Source organism: Odocoileus virginianus, chromosome 21, assembly GCF_023699985.2.
Source record: "Odocoileus virginianus isolate 20LAN1187 ecotype Illinois chromosome 21, Ovbor_1.2, whole genome shotgun sequence".
Classification (NCBI taxonomy): Eukaryota; Metazoa; Chordata; class Mammalia; order Artiodactyla; family Cervidae; genus Odocoileus; species Odocoileus virginianus.
The window spans coordinates 28,068,581-28,090,452 of NC_069694.1; the positions used below are offsets into that span (position 1 = coordinate 28,068,581).

The window sequence follows — 21,872 nt, forward strand, 5'->3', positions numbered from 1 at the left end:
CACGTGCATGGCTCAGTATAGGTCTGGTTAATAAATGGCCTCTCCTCCCCTACCCAAGGTATTGTCCCTTTTGAAGCACAATACATTCTTCCTCCTCCTCCGTTTTGCCCTTCTTAGATTTTTGTCTCTTTAATCAAAAGCTGTTTTAGGGAAAAGAGAAACATGGAGGTAAGGGTAATTTGATTCATTTCCTGTTCCAACTAGGTAATGTTTTAGATTCATTACTTTCAATACTTAGTTTAATTTTGGGAGAAGAAGATGAGTGGAAATTTTTAAAAAGGGATGGTTTATTTTAGTGAATTGCATGTAATACTAAGGAAAAGATTTACAATATTCATGACAAAAATATTTCACTCGTTGATGAACAAATACTCAAGTAAAGTCATTAGTGGCATTTCATTTAAAAAAATGAAGTAGTCTGTGTTAGAGTAGCAATATATTATTGTTTTTATTAGTTATGCATATATTATGGATGACTTCTGAGGCTTTAGTTTGTATATAATTTTACAAGTTAATTAAGATAAATTCATCAGTTGCTATCTTAATATTGTGGAAAGTAACATAGCTTTGATATTAGACAGCCTCAGATTCCAGTATTGGCTCTATTTCATATTAGGTGAGTTGCTTTGAGCAAATTGTTTAACTTATCTGAGCCTCAGTTTCCTAACTTAAAAGTGAAGTTATGTAGTATTGTTTACCTTTACCAAGTTGTTGGGAGGATAGAGTAAGATGGGTAGGTAAAACACAGTGTATGCTTGTGCATATATGGCTCCTTTTCTCCATCTTATGATACAATTTCTTATTGTCTTCTTTCTTTTGACCTTTTTTTTTTGTAACTGTGATTGTGAAGGTTGTGATAAGGGTAAGGGTGACCCATAAATGGAGAAGTGTGGGGAATTTGCAAGGAAACTGGCCAGGAAAAGGACTCTTGTTGCATAAAGTTCTGAAACATTGGTCCCTAAGACAGGATGACTTTTTTCAGTTTTAAAAAATAGTGGGTTTCTGGGCTGCCCTGGTGGTTCCGTGGTAAAGAACCTGCCTGCTAGTGCAGGAGACAAGGATTTGACCCCTGGTCTGGGAAGACCCCACATCTGCAGAGCAACTAAGCCCCTGCGTCACAACTGTTGAGCCTGTGCTCTAGCCCTTGTGAGTCACAACCGCTGAACCCAGGCATGTCCTGGAGCCTATGCTCTAGCCCCCGGAGTCACAGCCGCTGAACCCAGGCATGTCCTGGAGCCTGTGCTCTAGCCCCTGGCAGTCACAGCCGCTGAACCCAGGCATGTCCTGGAGCCTGTGCTCTAGCCCCTGGCAGTCACAGCCGCTGAACCCAGGCATGTCCTGGAGCCTGTGCTCTAGCCCCTGGGAGTCACAGCCGCTGAACCCAGGCGTGTCCTGGAGCCTGTGCTCTAGCCCCCGGAGTCACAGCCGCTGAACCCACCCATGTCCTGGAGCCTGTGCTCTAGCCCCTGGGAGTCACAGCCGCTGAACCCAGGCATGTCCTGGAGCCTGTGCTCTAGCCCCTGGGAGTCACAGCCGCTGAACCCAGGCGTGTCCTGGAGCCTGTGCTCTAGCCCCTGGGAGTCACAGCCGCTGAACCCACGCATGTCCTGGAGCCTGTGCTCTAGCCCCTGGCAGTCACAGCTGCTGAACCCACGCATGTCCTAGAGCCTGTGCTCTAGCCCCTGGCAGTCACAGCCGCTGAACCCAGGCATGTCCTGGAGCCTGTGCTCTAGCCCCTGGGAGTCACAGCCGCTGAACCCAGGCATGTCCTGGAGCCTGTGCTCTAGCCCCTGGGAGTCACAGCCGCTGAACCCAGGCATGTCCTGGAGCCTGTGCTCTAGCCCCTGGCAGTCACAGCCGCTGAACCCACCCATGTCCTGGAGCCTGTGCTCTAGCCGCTGGGAGTCACAGCCGCTGAACCCAGGCATGTCCTGGAGCCTGTGCTCTAGCCCCTGGCAGTCACAGCCGCTGAACCCAGGCATGTCCTGGAGCCTGTGCTCTAGCCCCCGGAGTCACAGCCGCTGAACCCAGGCATGTCCTGGAGCCTGTGCTCTAGCCCCTGGGAGTCACAGCCGCTGAACCCAGGCATGTCCTGGAGCCTGTGCTCTAGCCCCTGGGAGTCACAGCCGCTGAACCCAGGCATGTCCTGGAGCCTGTGCTCTAGCCGCTGGGAGTCACAGCCGCTGAACCCAGGCATGTCCTGGAGCCTGTGCTCTAGCCCCTGGCAGTCACAGCCACTGAACCCACCCATGTCCTGGAGCCTGTGCTCTAGCCCCCGGAGTCACAGCCGCTGAACCCAGGCATGTCCTGGAGCCTGTGCTCTAGCCCCTGGCAGTCACAGCCGCTGAACCCAGGCATGTCCTGGAGCCTGTGCTCTAGCCCCTGGGAGTCACAGCTGCTGAACCCAGGCATGTCCTGGAGCCTGTGCTCTAGCCCCTGGCAGTCACAGCCGCTGAACCCAGGCATGTCCTGGAGCCTGTGCTCTAGCCCCTGGGAGTCAAGCCGCTGAACCCAGGCATGTCCTGGAGCCTGTGCTCTAGCCCCTGGGAGTCACAGCCGCTGAACCCACGCATGTCCTGGAGCCTGTGCTCCACAACAGGGGAAGCCACCGCGGTAAGAAGCCTGCACACGGCAACTCGAGAGTAGCCCCTGCTGACCCCAGCTAGAGAAGAGCCTGCGGAGCAACGAAGACCCAGCACAGCCATAAAGAAAATAAATGCTTTTTCAAAATAGCGGAATTCTGCAAGCTGTTGATACATGCAGCAAAAATATGGTTGCGTGTATATCAAATGTCCAGGGAATTATTCTGAGTGAAAAAGAACCCAATCCTAAAAGGCTGCCTACTATATGATTCCATTTACATAACATTCTTTAAGTGACAACATTTTGGAAATGACAGGTAGATTAATGATTGCCAGGCGCTATGATGGAGGAGGGGAGGAGTGGTTGTAAATATGAGGAATCCTTGGGTTGGAAACGTTGAATATGGTGGTGGATGCATGAGCCTACATAGGTGACAGAAATGCTATAAACACAGAAATGAGTACAAATAAAACTGGGGACAAAGAAGTGAGATTGGTAGTTTGTATTTTTGTCAGTATCCCTGTTACGATTTTTTTTGCTCTATAGTTTTGCAAAATGCCATCACTGGGGGAGACTGCATAAAGCCTACAAGGGATCTCTATATTATTTCTTACAACTGCCTGTGAATTTAAAATTATCTCCATAAAAAATGGTTGGGTTCTATTTGGTACTAAATGCATATGTGAACTCTAATTTATAAACTTTTTTTATATCTGAGAAAATAAACTGTTAAAGCAACATTTACCTGTTACTCTAAATAACCCCCGATTTCCCTGTTGGACATCTATCTTGTAAAATGCCCCTCTGTGTCTTTTGTTCCCATGGCATACACTTAATGAAGAGGAACTTGGCAACCTATGAATTATTAAAATAGGAAGCAGGAGATATTTCTCAGGCTGTCAAACTCTATTGGGCAGTGCCAAACATTTTTTTCACTTAATTCTCACCACAACCCTGTGAATAGGTACTGTTCTTATCTCTTTCATATATGCAAGCAGAGGATCGAGTTTTATTTATTTTATATTTTTTTTTCTGTTTGTATAGTATTTTTTTTTTTTAATATGAGAAAGTTATTGCTACAGTTTAGGGACAAAGACTCATGAAAAAGTAGAAATGAATTTAAGTTTCTGTGAGGATGGGACTTTTGATCCTTTGATCTCTGCTGATAATGTGCATTTTGCAACTAAGTGGGAAATTGTAGTTTCAAAAGGAGAGAATTGGGGATAAATAAAAAGTAAGACACTGCCATTAAAAATGGTATCCCTATGTTTATAATACAAGGTGACAAAGAGGAAAAAGGCACCGTTAAATTGTGCTTGTTGTAATCAGATAAATCAGGTTACCAAACTCTGAACATACATATTTGGTGTAAGTGAACTCTTTGGGGCTAGGAATCTACTCTTATATTTCTATATTTCTCTTATATTCCTTAATTAAACCACGTGTTTAATTAAGGCTTACTGAGTCTCATCCTGCATAAGAGCTGGAACGGCAAAGGCATCCATATATTACCAAAAGAATGTACTTCTCATGATTGCAAGCAATGTTTACTGCCTGCTTCCATTTTGGTGTTACAGATGGGTCAGCACAGAGATGGTTGATACCCAAGTATTAATTGTAATGATTGCTGAGTGGTGAAACTATGACAATTTTTATTTTCTTTGTGCATGTATGTTTGTTTAACTATATTTTCTTTTTTTTCCATTTATTTTTATTAGTTGGAGGCTAATTATTTCACAACATTTCAGTGGGTTTTGTCATACATTGACATGAATCAGCCATGGAGTTACATGTATTCCCCATCCCGATCCCCCCTCCCACCTCCCTCTCCACCCTATTCCTCTGGGTCTTCCCAGTGCACCAGGCCCAAGCACTTGTCTCATGCATCCCACCTGGGCTGGTGGAGGATCGAGTTTTAAAAAGTGATCATATGATCTTCCTCTTTACCATCCTAGGGAATCAAGAGTTTTGGAAGCATTGCCCTTAGTAATTTTTAAAAGTTGTGGCAAAATACACCTAACATAAAATTTACCATTGTGGGCTTCCTTGGTGGCTCAGTGGTAAGGAATCCACCTGCCAGTGGACGAATCTACATGCCGTGGAGCAGCTAAGCCCATGGGCCACAACTACCGAGCCTGTTTAGAGCCCAGGAACTGCAACTGCTGAGCCCATGCACTGTAACTACTGAAGTCTATGTGTCTAGAGCCCATGCTCTGCAATGAGAGAAGCCACTATAATGAGAAGCCCATGCAAGGCTATGAAGAGTAGCCCCTGTTCACTGCAACTAGAGAAGAGCTCTCGCAGCAACAAAGACCCAACACAGCCAAAAATACATAAATAAAAAAATTAAAAGAATTTACCATCCTAACCATTTTAAGTGTACAATTCAATAGTGTATTGAACTATTAGTGTGCGTATATTCACACGGTTGTGTGACCAATCTCCAGAACTGTTTTTCTAGTAGAAATAGAACTCAACACTCATTAAATGAAAACTCATTTCTCCTCATCTAGCCCCTGGCAGGCACCATTAGACTTTTGATTTGTATGAATTTGGCTAGTCTAGATATGTCATGTAAATGGAACCATGGACTATTTGTCTTTTTGTTACTGGCTTATTTCACTAGGCATAATTCCAGGTTTCATCCACATTGTAGCATGTGTCAGAATTTCCATTCTTAAAGAGTGTGATGAATATTCCATTGTATACATATTCCAAATGTATATACCACATTTGTTTTTCTGGTCATCGGTTGATGGACAGTTGGGTTGCTTCCACCTTACAGCTTTTGTGAATAATGGTGCTATGAATATGGGTATACAGATATCTCTTTGGGACCCTGCTTTCAGTTCATTTGGTTTTGTACCTGGAAGTGAGGTTGCTAGATCATGCCATTTCTCTCGTTTGAAAGCCATTTAGATACCAACCATGTTCTTAGGGTATGTCTTTGGCACCTTTTGTCTATAAATTGGAGATGACAAGGTAGAAATTAACACAGGGTTGTGGTCATGGGTTTAAGTGCAGAGCAGGGTTTCTTTCTTTTAAATGGTAACTACCAAAGATGCAGGAGGTTAGTGAAAGACTTAATAGAACTTTATCATGTAAGATCATATATTTGATTTTAAAAAGTGTTTTGTGAAACATGTTATTTATTACAACTATTTTATTTAGTTGGGAATATTTCCAGTCATTGTGAATGCCCTTCTTAAAAGGAAAGTCTTTTCTGTTTTAGGTTAATACAAAAGCTGAACCAGCAGACAATATTACAAGTTTCCTGTGGCAACTGGCATTGCTTGGCTCTTGGAGCTGGTAATGTAACGTTAAAATCTATGCTAGTGTTGTGTTAATTTGGGAACCATTTCTCTTTGTATTTTTATGTGATGTGATGGAACCGGAGACATTTAACTAACTAGTTAGGGTCTATGCATTCCTGTTGGACAGAGACAGTTCTAAGACAGCCCTTGTGTAGCTCATACTTTTCCCAGGGTGTGGATGATGAAGAACGTGGTTATCACTGCTGTTCCACCTCTCAGGGAAAGTCAGCAGGAGGCAAGACTGTTCATCAGTGTACTTGAACAGAGGATTGGTTTTTATTAGCTACAACTCATATGGCTATTCCCCCATAAAGCACCCAAATAAATGAAGAAGATGAAGTTAGGAAAACCTAAGCCAACATATGCTGCTATATTCTGTTAGGATAAATTTGTGGGGAAGTCAGCACTAACACGTCCTGCCTGATTCTCTGTGGTGTTGTCCGGATCATAGCTGGACCCTGTGAAGTCCCGTGTCTCTTGTAGTCCTGGTATGGTCAGAACTAGTTCCCTTTGCTTAGTGCATCTAAGCCTGATAATTGGCCTATTCAACACTGAACTGATTTAAACATTTAGTTTTTTCTTTGCATAAATATTAATGGCCTTTGAAGGGTGTTGATCTCTGTGTTATCATGACAAGTGGGAGTTCTGATGGTGAGATTCTCACACCATGAAGTGTGTCTGCTTCCTTGCTCTTGGGTGTGTGTTGCAGGGGGGGGCAACAACAAGTGAGCCTCAGGGGAACTCCGTTGTTCTAATCAGTTTATATTTGTGAATGGAACTTGTATCTTTCTGGTAATACCAGTTATCTTCTTCTGATTTCAGATGGCCAGTTCTTCACGTGGGGGAGAAACAGCCACGGGCAGTTGGGCCTGGGGAAGGAGTTCCCTTCCCAAGCCAGTCCACAGAGGGTGAGGTCCCTGGAGGGGATCCCGCTGGCGCAAGTGGCCGCAGGAGGGGCCCACAGCTTTGCCCTGTCACTCTCAGGAGCTGTATTTGGCTGGGGGATGAATAATGCAGGGCAGCTCGGGCTCAGTGATGAGAAAGGTGGGTGAAGTCTTCACGTGGCCCTCTTAACTTCATTTGTTTAGTACATGCTTCCTGAGGAGCTTCTGTGTGCTTGCCCCGTGTCAGGCACTAAGGGTGCAGCAAGGACCAAAACAGATAATACCCTTGACTTAGTGGAGACTGCATGCTAATGGGCAGACACAGACAACCAGCCAATATGTGTACAGTGGAAACAGTGACAGATTTTGTTTTCTTGGGCTCCAAAATCACTGTGGATGGTGACTGCAGCCATGAAATTAAAAGATGCTTGCTCCTTGGAAGAAAAGCTGTGACTGACCTTCAACAGCATATTAAAAAGCAGAGACATTACTTTGCCGACTGAGGTCCATCTAGTCAAAGCTATGGTTTTTCCAGTAGTCATGTATGGACATGAGAGTTGGACCGTAAAGAAGGATGAGCACTGAATAATTGATGCTTTTGAACTGTGGTGTTGGAGAAGACTCTTGAGACTCCCTTTGACAGCAAAGAGATGAAACCAGTCAATTGTAAAGGAGATCAACCCTGAATATTCATTGGAAGGACTGATGCTGAAGCTCCAATACTTTGGCCACCTGATGCGAAGAACTGAATCATTGGAAAAGACTCTGATGGTGGGAACGATTGAAGGCAAGGGGAGAAGGGGGTGACAGAGGATGAGATGGTTTGATGGCATCACTGACTGACTGGACATGAGTTTGAGCAAGCTCCAGGAGATGGTGAAGGACAGGGAAACCTGGCGTGCTGCAGTCCGTAGGGTCTCAAGGAGTCAGACAGGACTGAACAAGAACAAATGTATGCAGTATGTCAGAGGCTTTGAGAGGAAAGTTTCCTATTTTACATAAGGTACCCAGGGAAGGCCTCTTGAATAAGATGTTTAGCAGAGCCCTGTAGGAAGTCCAGTAGAAGAGGAGGTGTTTAGAGGAGCTGGGTGAAAACTGTTCCGGGTCAGAGGGAACAGGGTGTGCAGAGGCTCTGATGTGGGAGCAATCATGGTAGGCTTGGGGATGAGATGAGCAGGGCGAAGAGTAGCGGAGCTGGAGCTCTGAGAGGAAGGGAGCCCCTGCAGTGTAGGGCCCTGAAGGACAGGGTAAGGATTTCGGCTTCTCTCGGTGAAAGAAGACACCGAGGGTGTTGAGGGGAAGAGTAATCTGATTTGACTTTGCCTAGAATCGGGCCACGGGGCAGCTAGAAGACCACTTTGGAGGCAGTGGGAATAAAGATGGGTTTTGAATATATTCTGAAGGTAGGGCCAGTTGTTTTTCCTCATTGTTGGATGTACTTTGAATTAAAGAGAGGAAAAAGTGGAAGGGTAAAGCTGCATTTATGAAATGAGGAAAACTGTATGGGGAAGTAGGGAGGAAGGTGGGCAGAGTCGGGGAGTGTGGGGAATTGGGCTCTAAATATGTTAAAAATGAGATGTCTGTTAGACATCCAAGTGGAGGTTCAGGCAGCAAGCTGAAGAGGAGAATCAGGAATCAAGGGGGACCCAAAATTGAGGCTAAGAGAACTGTGCATATTTCATCTCAAAGATAGATGATACTGACTTTCTGATATTTCTCTTTTTCTAGATCGAGAGTCTCCTTGCCATGTGAAGCTCCTGCGAACACAGAAAGTCGTCTATATCAGTTGTGGAGAAGAACATACAGCAGTTCTTACAAAAGTAAGGGACTTCAGTATTCTGGTTTGTTCTATGGTACTGTTATAATAAGGATGATTATCACTGCTTGATTATTTTTGATAGTGTCTTTCAGAGTAGGAATAGTATATAAAAATAATTCTATATCGATAACCTTGAAATACATATAGCGATATTCTGTGTTCCTAAGCTGTAATCAACATTGCAGGTAGAAATACCAATAAGCTCAGATGTGCAGATGATACTACCCTTATGGCAGAAAGTGAAGAGGAATTAAAGAACCTCTTGATGAAGGTGAAAGAGGAGAGTGAAAAAATTGTCTTAAAACTCAACATTCAAAAAATGAAGATCATGGCATCTGGTCCCGTCACTTCATGTAAATAGATGGAGATACAATGGAAGCAGTGAGAGACTTTTTTTTTTTGGGGTTCCAAAATCACTGTGGACGGTGACTGCAGCCATGAAATTAAAAGATACTTGCTCCTTGAAAGAAAAGCAATGACAAACCTAGACAGCATATTAAAAAGCAGAGATATTACTTTGCCAACAAAGATCCATCTAGTCAAAGCTATGGTTTTTCCAGTAGTCATATATGGACGTGAGAGTTGGACCATAAATAAAGCTGAGCACCTAAGAATGATGCCTTCCAACTGTGGTGCTGGAGAAGACTCTTGAGACTCCCTTTGACAGCAGAGACCAAACCAGTCAATCCTAAAGGAAATCAACCCTGAATATTCACTGAAAGGACTGATGCTGATACTGCAGTTCCAATACTTTGACCACCTGATAGGAAGAGTCAAATCATTGGAAAAGATCCTGATGCTGGGAACGATTGAAGGCGGGGTGAGATGGTTGGATGGCATCACTGACTCAATGAACAAGAGTTGGAGCAAACCCTGGGAGATGGTGAAGGATAGGGAAGCCTAGAGGGCTGCAGTCGGTGGGGTCACAAAGAGTTGGACATGACTGAGCAACTGAATGACGAAAAAAGAAAGAGCAGTGTAATTAATGTTTTAACATTATTCAACCTATTTCTTTTGCTTCTAAGACAGTCATATCTAGAAAGAATGAAAAAGTGTTTTCATGTTGAACAAATTGTTATAGATTCACTTTAATAAAATGCTTTAGTGTTTGTTCAAGTATAGCTGCTAAAAAAAAAATCTTACTAAAGAATCTGTGGAGCATTTAATTTCTTACATAAGAATAGTCATGTAAAGTTCATCTCATTTCACCTACCTTTTTCTCCTTTTTTTGTATTCCTGTTTATTAACATGGTTGTACTTTTAAACTACTTTTAAAATGTATATATAGATGGCACACATTCCCTTGAACAGTACTGTCTTTGTTCCATAAAGATGTAGTCTTAAATTCTGTTTTAAAATTCTCTTTTCTATTTAGAGAACATTCCAAAGAAGTGATTTGTCTAAGAGTCAAGCGGGCATAGTGTTCTTGTACAGACTGTTGTGATATGAATTTTGTATACAGAAGTTAAGAGGAGTGTATCCAAACTGAGAGACACAGTGCACTTATGTGGTGTTTGCTCCTTGTTAGAGTGGAGGTGTGTTTACCTTTGGTGCTGGTTCCTGTGGGCAACTTGGACATGATTCCATGAATGATGAGGTCAATCCAAGAAGAGTTCTGGAGCTGATGGGCAGTGAAGTCACTCAAATTGCTTGTGGCAGGTGAGTGCTCCTAAGAACTTCCTCAGATCTATTAAGACTCAGAAATGGATCTTGCTTTGTAGTGATGTGGCTACTCCTAACCAGCGTTGTTTTAAGAAATCAACTGCATGCATACCTATGTTGAAAATTTGGAGAGAGTTCAATCTGAGCAGGGTGTGGCAAGGAAGGGTTTTAGAGAAGCAGAGCTACATGGGGCCAGTATAGTTCTTTGGGGATAAAGGATAGCCTGACGTGAGGGAGACATGTAGAAAGGAAAGTGAGAGAGCCTCAAAGAAATCTTGGAAATTTTGCTGATTTTCCCTGCCTCTTTCTGTTCATCCCAAATGCAGCAGGCCCTTAAACTCTTTCCAGGTCTTACCCCCATCCCAATGACCTAGTATATCAGTGAAGGGTGGTATGAAGATCCAGCATTGCAAAAACAAGCATGTGTAAACATGAGGGGGTAGGCTTCTGGGGTCACCTGTAGGAATTACTGTGCTCACATATGGTTGTTAAAAGTCAGTGTGTGTATTCATTCATTATCAGTAGAAGCAATGCTGTTGGGTTAACTTATGTTATTTCCCCCAGACAACACACCCTAGCCTTTGTGCCTTCTTCTGGACTCATCTATGCATTTGGTTGTGGAGCCAGAGGCCAACTAGGAACTGGACACACTTGTAACGTCAAGTGCCCTTCTCCTGTGAAAGGTTACTGGGCCGCCCACAGTGGCCAACTTTCAGCCAGAGCTGGTAAGAGTGATGTTTATTGAAATTTAATGGTGTTTTAAGTGCTAAAAACACTTGTTATAGAACATGTATTATTTTTTTTTTAACCTTCAGTTCTTTTGGAGGGAATAAATACGAGATATTCTAATGTCAGTCGACAAATATTTGAGCACTTACTATCTACAGTTGAGATTCTAGAGAATAAAGCAAAAATTCTATTTTGGCCATAAGGATTTTGATTGTGGTATATACATTTTATTTACTATTGTTGCTGATAATGAAAATTTATATTTATTGAAGGCTTAACCAAGTTCTACTACCATGCTAAGCACTGAAAACAACCTTAAGAACTAGTAGCTGTTATCCCTCTGTTGGAGATGAGGAAACTGAATCGTATGGAGGTTAAGTAGCTTGCCCAAAATGATGTAGATTCTGGGGGCAGAATTTAAACCCAGGCCCGCCTCTTTCTAAAACCTGTGTTCTTTTTAATTTCTAAAAACTTTACAGTTTAAAAAAGTTGCACTCAATTTACAGGTATCACAAAATAATTGGCTGTATTCCCTGTGTTGTACAAAACATCCTTGTAGGCTGCCTCACCCTCAGTAGACTGTACCTACCGCCCCCCAACTCTGTCCTACCCTCTCCCACCACCTGCCACTGCTGACCACCAGGTTGTTCTCTGTGAACTTTAAAGCCAGTGCTTTCAATGCTGAACTCTTGTTACCTTCCCTTTACGATTGCTATTTTGGTCACAATATGAGTTTTTTTTCATGGCATTTCTGTTTCTTCTCTTAAAAAATAGTTAAGTAACACAGTGTTCATTTCACTGGAAATCAAAATAAGGCAGTCATTCAGTAAGAGTAACTTGAAGCAATAAATCCAGAAGCTTAAATGGAGATGGAGAGTCATTACAAAGAAGTGTGATTTAATAACTGATTTCGATTTTGAAGACTATAAAGGGGCACAGTTATGGCTTAATCAGAATTTTAACAATAACAACCATAAGTACCCTTCTGGAGTATGAGAAACTTAAGTACAGGGAAGGCCTCCCTGATAACTCAGTTGGTAAAGAATCCACCTGCAATGCAGGAGACCCTGGTTCGGAGTCATTTCCTGTTTGTAAACCTGGCATATAGCACAGGGTCTGGCACAACCTTTTCACTCAGTAAATATTCATGGAATGAATATATGAGCATCTAAGAATGTAGTGGAACTTGAAATGTAAAATAAATAAGATTTTGTTTTGATCATGTTCCCCAAAGTGGAAAAATGGCTAGGTGTCCTCTTATCTGTCATTTATAAATTTCTTTTTCTCTAAGGCTAACATTTCTCTTTCTCTAAGATTGTACTCATCTTAGGGAGCATATATTTAAGAAATACACCAATTTTTAAAAACTCCAGTATGTAGGTTAATTTTAAACCACAAAGTTTTCAAAGTTTAATTACAGGATAAAACTTATAATGTAAGTAGGTGAATTTCAATTTGTTATATGATGCTGGTTTTAGGAACCTTCATGGTAATTTGGGAGCATAGTGTTCCTGAGAGAGGAAGTTTGAGCTGTGTCTTAAAGGGTGGTTTGGCCTTAGCCAGGTGGAGGACGGTGAAGGGGTAGGCTGCGGGGAGTACCACGGAACTGCGCGATTCCAGGAGCACCTTCCCGTCATGCTCTAGGGGGCGCCACTCCGGAGAACGCAGTGTGCTCTGGGGGCTGTAAAGGGACAGGCCTGGAGGTGTGAAGTAGTGTGGCGTGTTAGAATTGAGGGAGACGGCGGGCTGAGAGTGTCGCTGTGGGCGCAGTGTGATGGGAGGCAAAGCGGAAGCAGGACGTGGAGGTCCATCTGTCCCGCGAGCTTCATCCGGAAGTGGCTGCAGACCTCCACGCGCAGATGCTCTAAGTGGTGTCATAGCTGACGTTACGGCTTATAGTAGTGACTGTTGTAAACTTCAGTGTCATGACAGAGTTAGAATGAAAAAATAGAAACGAGGTCAGGACTGGCTGGCAGTTGGCAGGAGGAAGAGGGGGTTAGAGTGGAAGATACAGTTTTATATGTTTAGTTTTAACTGAAGTAGAAACAGTCCTGGGAAGAGAGCCAGGAGAGGAGGTTTCTTACTTCTCTGACATAATTAAATGAATAGGAAACCACTCAGAAACATGTTTTGCAATGTTAGAAAAGGGGATCAAGGAAAAAGTTTAACTGTTGAAAAACATGCTCTTGAAAATTTTTTGACAGATCGCTTTAAATATCATATTGTTAAGCAGATCTTCTCTGGAGGAGACCAGACTTTTGTACTTTGCTCCAAATATGAGGTAAAATTTTCTTTTGACTATTATCTTGGGGGTGGAATAATGGTGAGCCAATATTTATTTTAATGAATAATAATTACATGAGAACAGCATTACTGTTTTGTTTCTACCAATTTTATATTATTAAAATAAGCTGACTAAACTTTGAAGTAATCTCCATTTTGTTTCCTTGAAGTGCCAATAATTTTCTTGGTATTTAATCACAGAGTTCTACTTTATAATTAACAATTATTTATTTATATCTAGATTTGTCCCAAAAGAGACTTTGGGATTACTTGACTTTCTATTGTTTCCTTCCCTATTAAGTAGCAACAAATGCTAGGTATTTGAGAACTCACTGGGCTTGTTTGATGTGATTGAGTATATACTGAATATAAGAGATGCCATCCAGATATCCTTTATTATTTATCGTCTGCTTATAAAACCACACTAAAATTTCCCTCAGGTTGTCTCCTGCATCTCTGTGGTGGGCGAATGATATTCTCTTAGGGTTGGAGGTGGAAGAGAACGTGGGCTAAGTATTGGTGTTGTTGTTCAGTTGCTAAGTTATGTCCGACTCTGTGACCAGGTGGACCTCAGCACACCAGGCTCCCCTGTCCTTCAGTATCTCCCGAAGTTTGCTCAGACTCATGTCCATTGAGTCGGTGATGCTATCGGTGACAGGGCTTTAATTCATTCCCCTCTTTCTGGATGAGAAAAATCATTCTGAAGTGAGCACCACAGGTTTGTTTTCTGTCCTCTACACCCTGCTGCTCTTATGCTTCTCTCCTCTCTCCCTCCCTTCCCTTCCCTTCCCCTGACCCTTCTTTTATTCAGTCAGCGCTTGGGGAGGATTAGCCATATGTAGTGCATTGATCCTCACTTCCCCTGGAAGAGCAGGGAAGGGCTGCTGGTGATGACAAAGGAATCAGAGTAGCTTGGGAAGAAAAATGAAGTTCTGTGGACACAAGGGCCCTGTTGGTGCTGGAAACTATCCCCATTACTCTGATACTGTGCGATCTCTCAACACACGATATTCTTGCCTTCTAGTCAGTATCATTCTCGGTGACTGATAGAAAAGGTTGTGGAGTCTGAGGCTGCAGGTTGGATAGCTGATACTGACGTTGGATATTATCCAGGTCAGGATGCTGCAGAAGGTTCTGTTGAGTGCAGCCATCTGCACTGAGTTGGAGCTGTTGCTTCAGACCTATTTTAGGCCCAGCTTCAGTGCTTCACAGAGGAACCTTGACAAAAGCTGAAACTATTCTTTGTTTCTTTAACATGCCAGTAAGGCAAAATATGAAAAGCCCTGAATCTTTGTGAGATAATTACTTTGTGACCACAAGTAGTACAGTCTGAAGTATTCCTTTTCTAAGAAAGTGGTTTGATTAACCAACTTTAATTTTCCTGTGAAATTCAGTGTAAAACTTAGTTTCATTCCTTTTGTAAATATGGTATCTGATATATGTAGTTGAATTTTAAATTTACTGTAATTAACATTGTTGAAACCAGAAAACTAAACATTGATTAGAAGGAAGTGAAAGTAGCATATTGTTGTAGAAACAGGGCAGGTTAAAGTTTAAACAACTGGAAGAGTGGTATGCATTAAAAATGTAAGATAAAGAATAAAGCAACTGAAAATAGAAGATGACTTAGAAAGGTATTGCTCTTTCTTATAAACACTGAAACCCGTACACTTTTATTTATGCTATTAAGCCTAGGTATTTGTTTAGATGCAGAGATTGGTCAAAATATGTCTTTACTCTGTTACCGTGACACATGAAGAATCTCTTAATGACCCAAGAAAAAGCATCTGTGTAGTGACATACTCCATTTTTATAAGACGCTCTTAAGATTTACTTCAGTTCAGTTCAGTCCTCAGTTGTGTCCAACACTTTTCGACTCCATGGACTGCAGCATGCTGGGCTTCCCTGTCCATCACCAACTGCCAGAGCCTACTCAAACTCATGTCCATTGAGTCAGTTATGCCACCCAACCATCTCATCCTTTGTCGTCCCCTTCTCCTCCTTCCTTCAATCTTTCCCAGCATAAGGGTCTTTTCCAGTGAGTTGGTTCTTTGCATCAGGTGGCCCAAGTGTTGTAGTTTCAGACTCAACATCAGTCCTTCCAATGAATATTCAGGACTGATTTCCTTTAGGATGGACTGGTTGGATCTCCTTGCAGTCCATGGGACTCTTAAGAGTCTTCTCTAGCACCACAGTTCAAAAGCATCAGTTCTTTGGTGCTCAGCTTTCTTTATAGTCCAACTCTCACATCCATACATGACTACTGGAAAAACCATAGCTTTGAGACAGACCTTAGTTGGTAAAGTAATGTCTCTGCTTTTTAATAAGCTGTCTACGTTGGTCATAGCTTTTCTTCCAAGGAGCAAGCGTCTTTTAATTTCATGGCTACAGTCACCATCTGCAGTGATTTTGGAGCCCCCAGAAATAAAGTCTGTCATTGTTTCCCCATCTATTTGCCATTAAGTGATTAGACTGGATGCCATGATCTTAGTTTTCTGAATGTTGAGTCCTAAGCCAACTTTTTCACTCTCCTCTTTCCCTGTCATCAAGAGGCTCTTTAGTTCTTCTTTGCTTTCTGCCATAAGGGTGGTATCATCTGCATATCTGAGGTTATTGATATTTTTCCCGGCAATCTTGATTCCAGCTCGGGCTTCATCCAGCCTGGCATTTCACATAATGTACTCTGCATATAAGTTAAATCAGCAGAGTGACAATATGCAGCCTTGACATACTCCTTTCCTGATTTGGAACCAGTCTGTTGTCCCATGACCAGTTCTAACTGTTGCTTCTTGACCTGCATACAGATTTCTCAGGAGGCGGGTCAGGTGGTCTGTTATTCCCATCTCTTTTAAGAATTTTCCAAAGTTTGTTGTGATCCACACAGTCAAAGGCTTTGGCATAGTCAATAAATCAAAAGTAGATGTTTTTCTAGAACTCTCTTGCTTTTGCGATGATCCAGTGAATGTTGGCAATTTGATCTCTGGTTCCTCTGTTTTTTCTAAAACCAGCTTGAACATCTGGAAGTTCATGGTTCATGTATTGTTGAAGCCTGGCTTGGAGAATTTTGAGCATTACTTTGCTAGCATGTGAGATGAGTGCAATTGTGCAGTAGTTTGAACATTTTTTGGCATTGCTTTTCTTTGGAATTGTAATGAAAACTGATCTTTTCCAGTCATGTGGCCACTGCTGAGTTTTCCAAATTTGCTGGCATATTGAGTGCAGCACTTTTCACAGCATCATCTTTTAGGATTTGAAATAGCTCAACTGGAACTCCATCACCTCTACTAGCTTTGTTTGTACCGATGTTTCCTAAGGCCCACTTGACTTGGCATTCAGGGATGTCTGGCTCTAGGTGAGTGATCACACCATTGTGGTTATCTGGGTCATGAAGCTCTTTTTTGTATAGCTCTTCTGTGTATTCTTGCCACCTCTTTTTAATCTTTTCTGCTTCTGTTAAGTCCATACCATTTCTGTCCTTTATTGTGCTCATCTTTGCATGAAATGTTCTCTTGGTAGCTCTGATTTTCTTTTTTTAATTTATTTATTTATTTTTATTAGTTGGAGGCTAATTACTTTACAGTATTGTAGTGGGTTTTGTCATACATTGACATGAATCAGCCATGGAGTTACATGTATTCCCCATCCTGATCCCCCCTCCCACCTCTCTTTCCACCCGATTCCTCTGGGTCTTCTCAGTGCACCAGGCCCGAGCACTTGTCTCATGCATCCAGCCTGGGCTGGTGATCTGTTTCACTATAGATAATATACATGCTGTTCTCTCGAAACATCCCACCCTCGCCTTCTCCCACAGAGTCCAAAAGTCTGTTCTATACATCTGAGTCTCTTTTTCTGTTTTGCATATAGGGTTATCATTACCATCTTTCTAAATTCCATATATATGTGTTAGTATGCTGTAATGTTCTTTATCTTTCTGGCTTACTTCACTGTGTATAATGGGCTCCAGTTTCATCCATCTCATTAGAACTGATTCAAATGAATTCTTTTTAACGGCTGAGTAATATTCCATGGTGTATATATACCACAGCTTCCTTATCCATTCGTCTGCTGATGGGCATCTAGGTTGCTTCCATGTCCTGGCTATTATAAACAGTGCTGCGATGAACATTGGGGTGCACGTATCTCTTTCAGATCTGGTTTCCTCGATGTGTATGCCCAGCAGTGGGATTGCTGGGTCATATGGCAGTTCTATTTCCAGCTTTTTAAGAAATCTCCACTCTGTTCTCCATAGCAGCTGTACTAGTTTGCATTCCCACCAACAGTGTAAGAGGGTTCCCTTTTCTCCACACCTTCTTCAGCATTTATTGATTGTAGACTTTTGGATAGCAGCCATCCTGACTGGCGTGTAATGGTACCTCATTGTGGTTTTGATTTGCACTTCTCTGATAGTGAATGATGTTGAGCATCTTTTCATGTGTTTGTTAGCCATCTGTATGCCTTCTTTGGAGAAATGTCTGTTTAGTTCTTTGGCCCATTTTTTGATTGGGTCATTTATTTTTCTGGAATTGAGCTGCAGGAGTTGCTTGTATATTTTTGAGATTAATCCTTTGTCTGTTGCTTCATTTGCTATTACTTTCTCCCAATCTGAGGGCTGTCTTTTCACCTTGCTTATAGTTTCCTTTGTTGTGCAAAAGCTTTTAAGTTTCATTAGGTCCCATTTGTTTATTTTTGCTTTTATTTCCAATATTCTGGGAGGTGGGTCATAGAGGATCCTGCTGTGATTCCTGTCGGAGAGTGTTTTGCCTATGTTCTCCTCTAGGAGTTTTATAGTTTCTGGTCTTACATTTAGATCTTTAATCCATTTTGAGTTTATTTTTGTGTATGTTGTTAGAAAGTGTTCTAGTTTCATTCTTTTACAAGCGGTTGACCAGTTTTCCCAGCACCACTTGTTAAAGAGGTTGTCTTTTTTCCATTGTATGTCCTTGCCTCCTTTGTTGAAGATAAGGTGTCCATAGGTTCGTGGATTTATCTCTGGGCTTTCTGTTCTGTTCCATTGGTCTATATTTCTGTCTTTGTGCCAGTACCATACTGTCTTGATGACTGTGGCTTTGTAGTAGAGTCTGAAGTCAGGCAGGTTGATTCCTCCAGTTCCATTCTTCTTTCTCAAGATTACTTTGGCTATTTGAGGTTTTTTGTATTTCCATACAAATTGTGAAATTATTTGTTCTAGTTCTGTGAAAAATACCGTTGGTAGCTTGATAGGGATTGCATTGAATTTATAGATTGCTTTGGGTAGTATAGCCATTTTGACAATATTGATTCTTCCAATCCATGAACACGGTATGTTTCTCCATCTCTTTGTGTCCTGTTTGATTTCTTTCATCAGTGTTTTATAGTTTTCTATGTATAGGTCTTTCTTTTCTTTAGGTAGATATACTCCTAAGTATTTTATTCTTTTTGTTGCAATGGTGAATGGTATTGTTTCCTTAATTTCTCTTTCTGTTTTCTCATTGTTAGTGTATAGGAATGCAAGTGATTTCTGTGTGTTAATTTTATATCCTGCAACTTTACTGTATTCGTTGATTAGCTCTAGTAATTTTCTGGTAGAGTCTTTAGGGTTTTCTATGTAGAGGATCATGTCATCTGCAAACAGCGAGAGTTTCACTTCTTCTTTTCCTATCTGGATTCCTTTTACTTCTTTTTCTGCTCTGATTGCTGTGGCCAACACTTCCAACACTGTGTTGAATAGGAGTGGTGAGAGTGGGCACCCTTGTGTTGTTCCTGATTTCAGGGGAAATGCTTTCAATTTTTCACCATTGAAGGTAATGCTTGCTGTGGGTTTGTCATATATAGCTTTTATTATGTTGAGGTATGTTCCTTCTATTCCTGTTTTCTGGAGAGTTTTCATCATAAATGGATGTTGAATTTTGTCAAAGGCTTTCTCTGCATCTATTGAGATAATCATATGGTTTTTATCTTTCAATTTGTTAATGTGGTGTATTACATTGATTAATTTGTGGATATTAAAGAATCCTTGCATTCCTGGGATAAAGCCCACTTGGTCATGGTGTATGATTTTTTTAATATGTTGTTGGATTCTGTTTGCTAGAATTTTGTTAAGGATTTTTGCATCTATGTTCCATCAGTGATATTGGCCTGTAGTTTTCTTTTTTTGTGGCATCTTTGTCTGGTTTTGGAATTAGGGTGATGGTGGCCTCATAGAATGAGTTTGGAAGTTTACCTTCTGCAATTTTCTGGAAGAGTTTGAGTAAGATAGGTGTTAGCTCTTCTCTAAGTTTTTGGTAGAATTCAGCTGTGAAGCTGTCTGGTCCTGGGCTTTTGTTTGCTGGAAGATTTCTGATTACAGTTTCGATTTCCTTGCTTGTGATGGCTCTGTTAAGATCTTCTATTTCTTCCTGATTCAGTTTTGGAAAGTTATACTTTTCTAAGAATTTGTCCATTTCTTCCAAGTTGTCCATTTTATTGGCATAGAGCTCCTGGTAGTAGTCTCTTATGAACCTTTGTATTTCAGTGTTGTCTGTTGTGATCTCTCCATTTTCATTTCTAATTTTGTTAATTTGGTTCTTCTCCCTTTGTTTCTTAATGAGTCTTGCTAATTGTTTGTCAATTTTGTTTATTTTTTCAAAAAAGCAGCTTTTAGCTTTGTTGATTTTTGCTATGGTCTCTTTAGTTTCTTTTGCATTTATTTCTGCCCTAATTTTTAAGATTTCTTTCCTTCTACTAACCCTGGGGTTCTTAATTTCTTCCTTCTCTAATTGCTTTAGGTGTAGAGTTAGGTTATTTATTTGACTTTTTTCTTGTTTCTTGAGGTAAGCCTGTAATGCTATGAACCTTCCCCTTAGCACTGCTTTTACAGTGTCCCATAGGTTTTGGGTTGTTGTGTTTTCATTTTCATTCATTTCTATGCATATTTTGATTTCTTTTTTGATTTCTTCTATGATTTGTTGGTTATTCAGAAGCGTGTTGTTTAGCCTCCATATGTTTGAATTTTTAATAATTTTTTTCCTGTAATTGAGATCTAATCTTACTGCACTGTGGTCAGAAAAGATGACTGGAATGATTTCAATTTTTTTGAACTTTCTAAGACTAGATTTATGGCCCAGGATGTGATCTATTCTGGAGAAGGTTCCGTGTGCACTTGAGAAAAAGGGGAAGTTGATTGTTTTGGGGTGAAATGTCCTATAGATATCAATTAGGTCTAGCTGGTCCATTGTGTCATTTAAGGTTTGTGTTTCCTTGTTAATCTTCTGTTTAGTTGATCTATCCATAGTTATAAGTGGGGTATTAAAGTCTCCCGCTATTATTGTGTTACTATTAATTTCCTCTTTCATACTCGTTAGTGTTTGCCTTACGTATTGCGGTGCTCCTATGTTGGGTGCATATATATTTATAATTGTTATATCTTCTTCTTGGATTGATCCTTTGATCATTATGTAGTGTCCTTCTTTGTCTCTTTTCACATCCTTTATTTGAAAGTCTATTTTATCTGATATCAGTATTGCGACTCCTGCTTTTTTTTGGTCTCCGTTTGCGTTGAATATTTTTTCCAGCCCTTCACTTTTAGTCTGTATGTGTCCCTTGTTTTGAGGTGGGTCTCTTGTAGACAGCATATATAGGGGTCTTGTTTTTGTATCCATTCAGCCAGTCTTTGTCTTTTGGTTGGGGCATTCAACCCATTTACATTTAAGGTAATTATTGATAGGTATGGTCCCGTTGCCATTTACTTTGTTGTTTTGGGTTCATATTTATGCAACCTTTCTGTGTTTCCTGCCTAGAGAAGATCCTTTAGCATTTGCTGAAGAGCTGGTTTGGTGGTGCTGAATTCTCTCAGCTTTTGCTTGTCTGTAAAGCTTTTGAATTTTCCTTCATATCTGAATGAGATCCTTGCTGGGTACAGTAGTCTAGGTTGTAGGTTATTGTCTTTCATTACTTTAAGTATGTCTTGCCATTCCCTTCTGGCCTGGAAGGTTTCTGTTGATAGATCAGCTGTTATCCTTATGGGAATCCCTTTGTGTGTTATTTGTTGTTTCTCCCTTGCTGCTTTTAATATTTGTTCTTTGTGTTTGATCTTTGTTAATTTGATTAATATGTGTCTTGGGGTGTTTCGCCTTGGGTTTGTCCTGTTTGGGACTCTCTGGGTTTCTTGGACTTGGGTGGCTGTTTCCTTCCCCATTTTAGGGAAGTTTTCAGCTATTATCTCCTCGAGTATTTTCTCATGGCCTTTCTTTTTGTCTTCTTCTTCTGGGACTCCTATGATTCGAATGTTGGGGCGTTTCACATTGTCCCAGAGGTCCCTGAGGTTGTCCTCATTTCTTTTGATCCTTTTTTCTTTTTTCCTCTCTGCTTCATTTATTTCCACCATTTTATCTTCTAACTCACTTATCCTATCTTCTGTCTCCGTTGTTCTACTCTTGGTTCCCTCCAGAGTGTTTTTGATCTCATTTATTGCATTATTCATTTTTAATTGACTCTTTTATTTCTTCTAGGTCTTTATTAAACATTTCTTGCATCTTATCAATCTTTGTCTATTTAGGCTATTTGTATCAGGCTATTTATCTGTAACTCCATTTTGTTTTCAAGATTTTGGGTCATTTTTATTATCATTATTCTAAATTCTTT

The 21,872-nt window shown here is 41.1% G+C and overlaps 1 protein-coding gene across 4 annotated transcripts in view; it reads left to right on the top strand.

Annotated features, from left to right (window-relative positions):
* Nucleotides 1-21,872, top strand: part of HERC3 (HECT and RLD domain containing E3 ubiquitin protein ligase 3) — a 144,749-nt gene that overhangs the window by 50,052 nt on the left and 72,825 nt on the right. For all 4 annotated transcript variants that reach the window (XR_002309035.2, XM_070452128.1, XM_020869001.2 and 1 more), the window contains exons 5-10: nt 5,816-5,892; nt 6,720-6,941; nt 8,510-8,601; nt 10,129-10,259; nt 10,827-10,987; nt 13,196-13,272. Coding sequence is in view for 3 of the 4 variants with exons in the window: in XM_070452128.1 (XP_070308229.1) it covers nt 5,816-5,892; nt 6,720-6,941; nt 8,510-8,601; nt 10,129-10,259; nt 10,827-10,987; nt 13,196-13,272 (760 nt within the window). In the remaining variant the exon portion in view is untranslated. The remainder of the gene's footprint in view (nt 1-5,815; nt 5,893-6,719; nt 6,942-8,509; nt 8,602-10,128; nt 10,260-10,826; nt 10,988-13,195; nt 13,273-21,872) is intronic.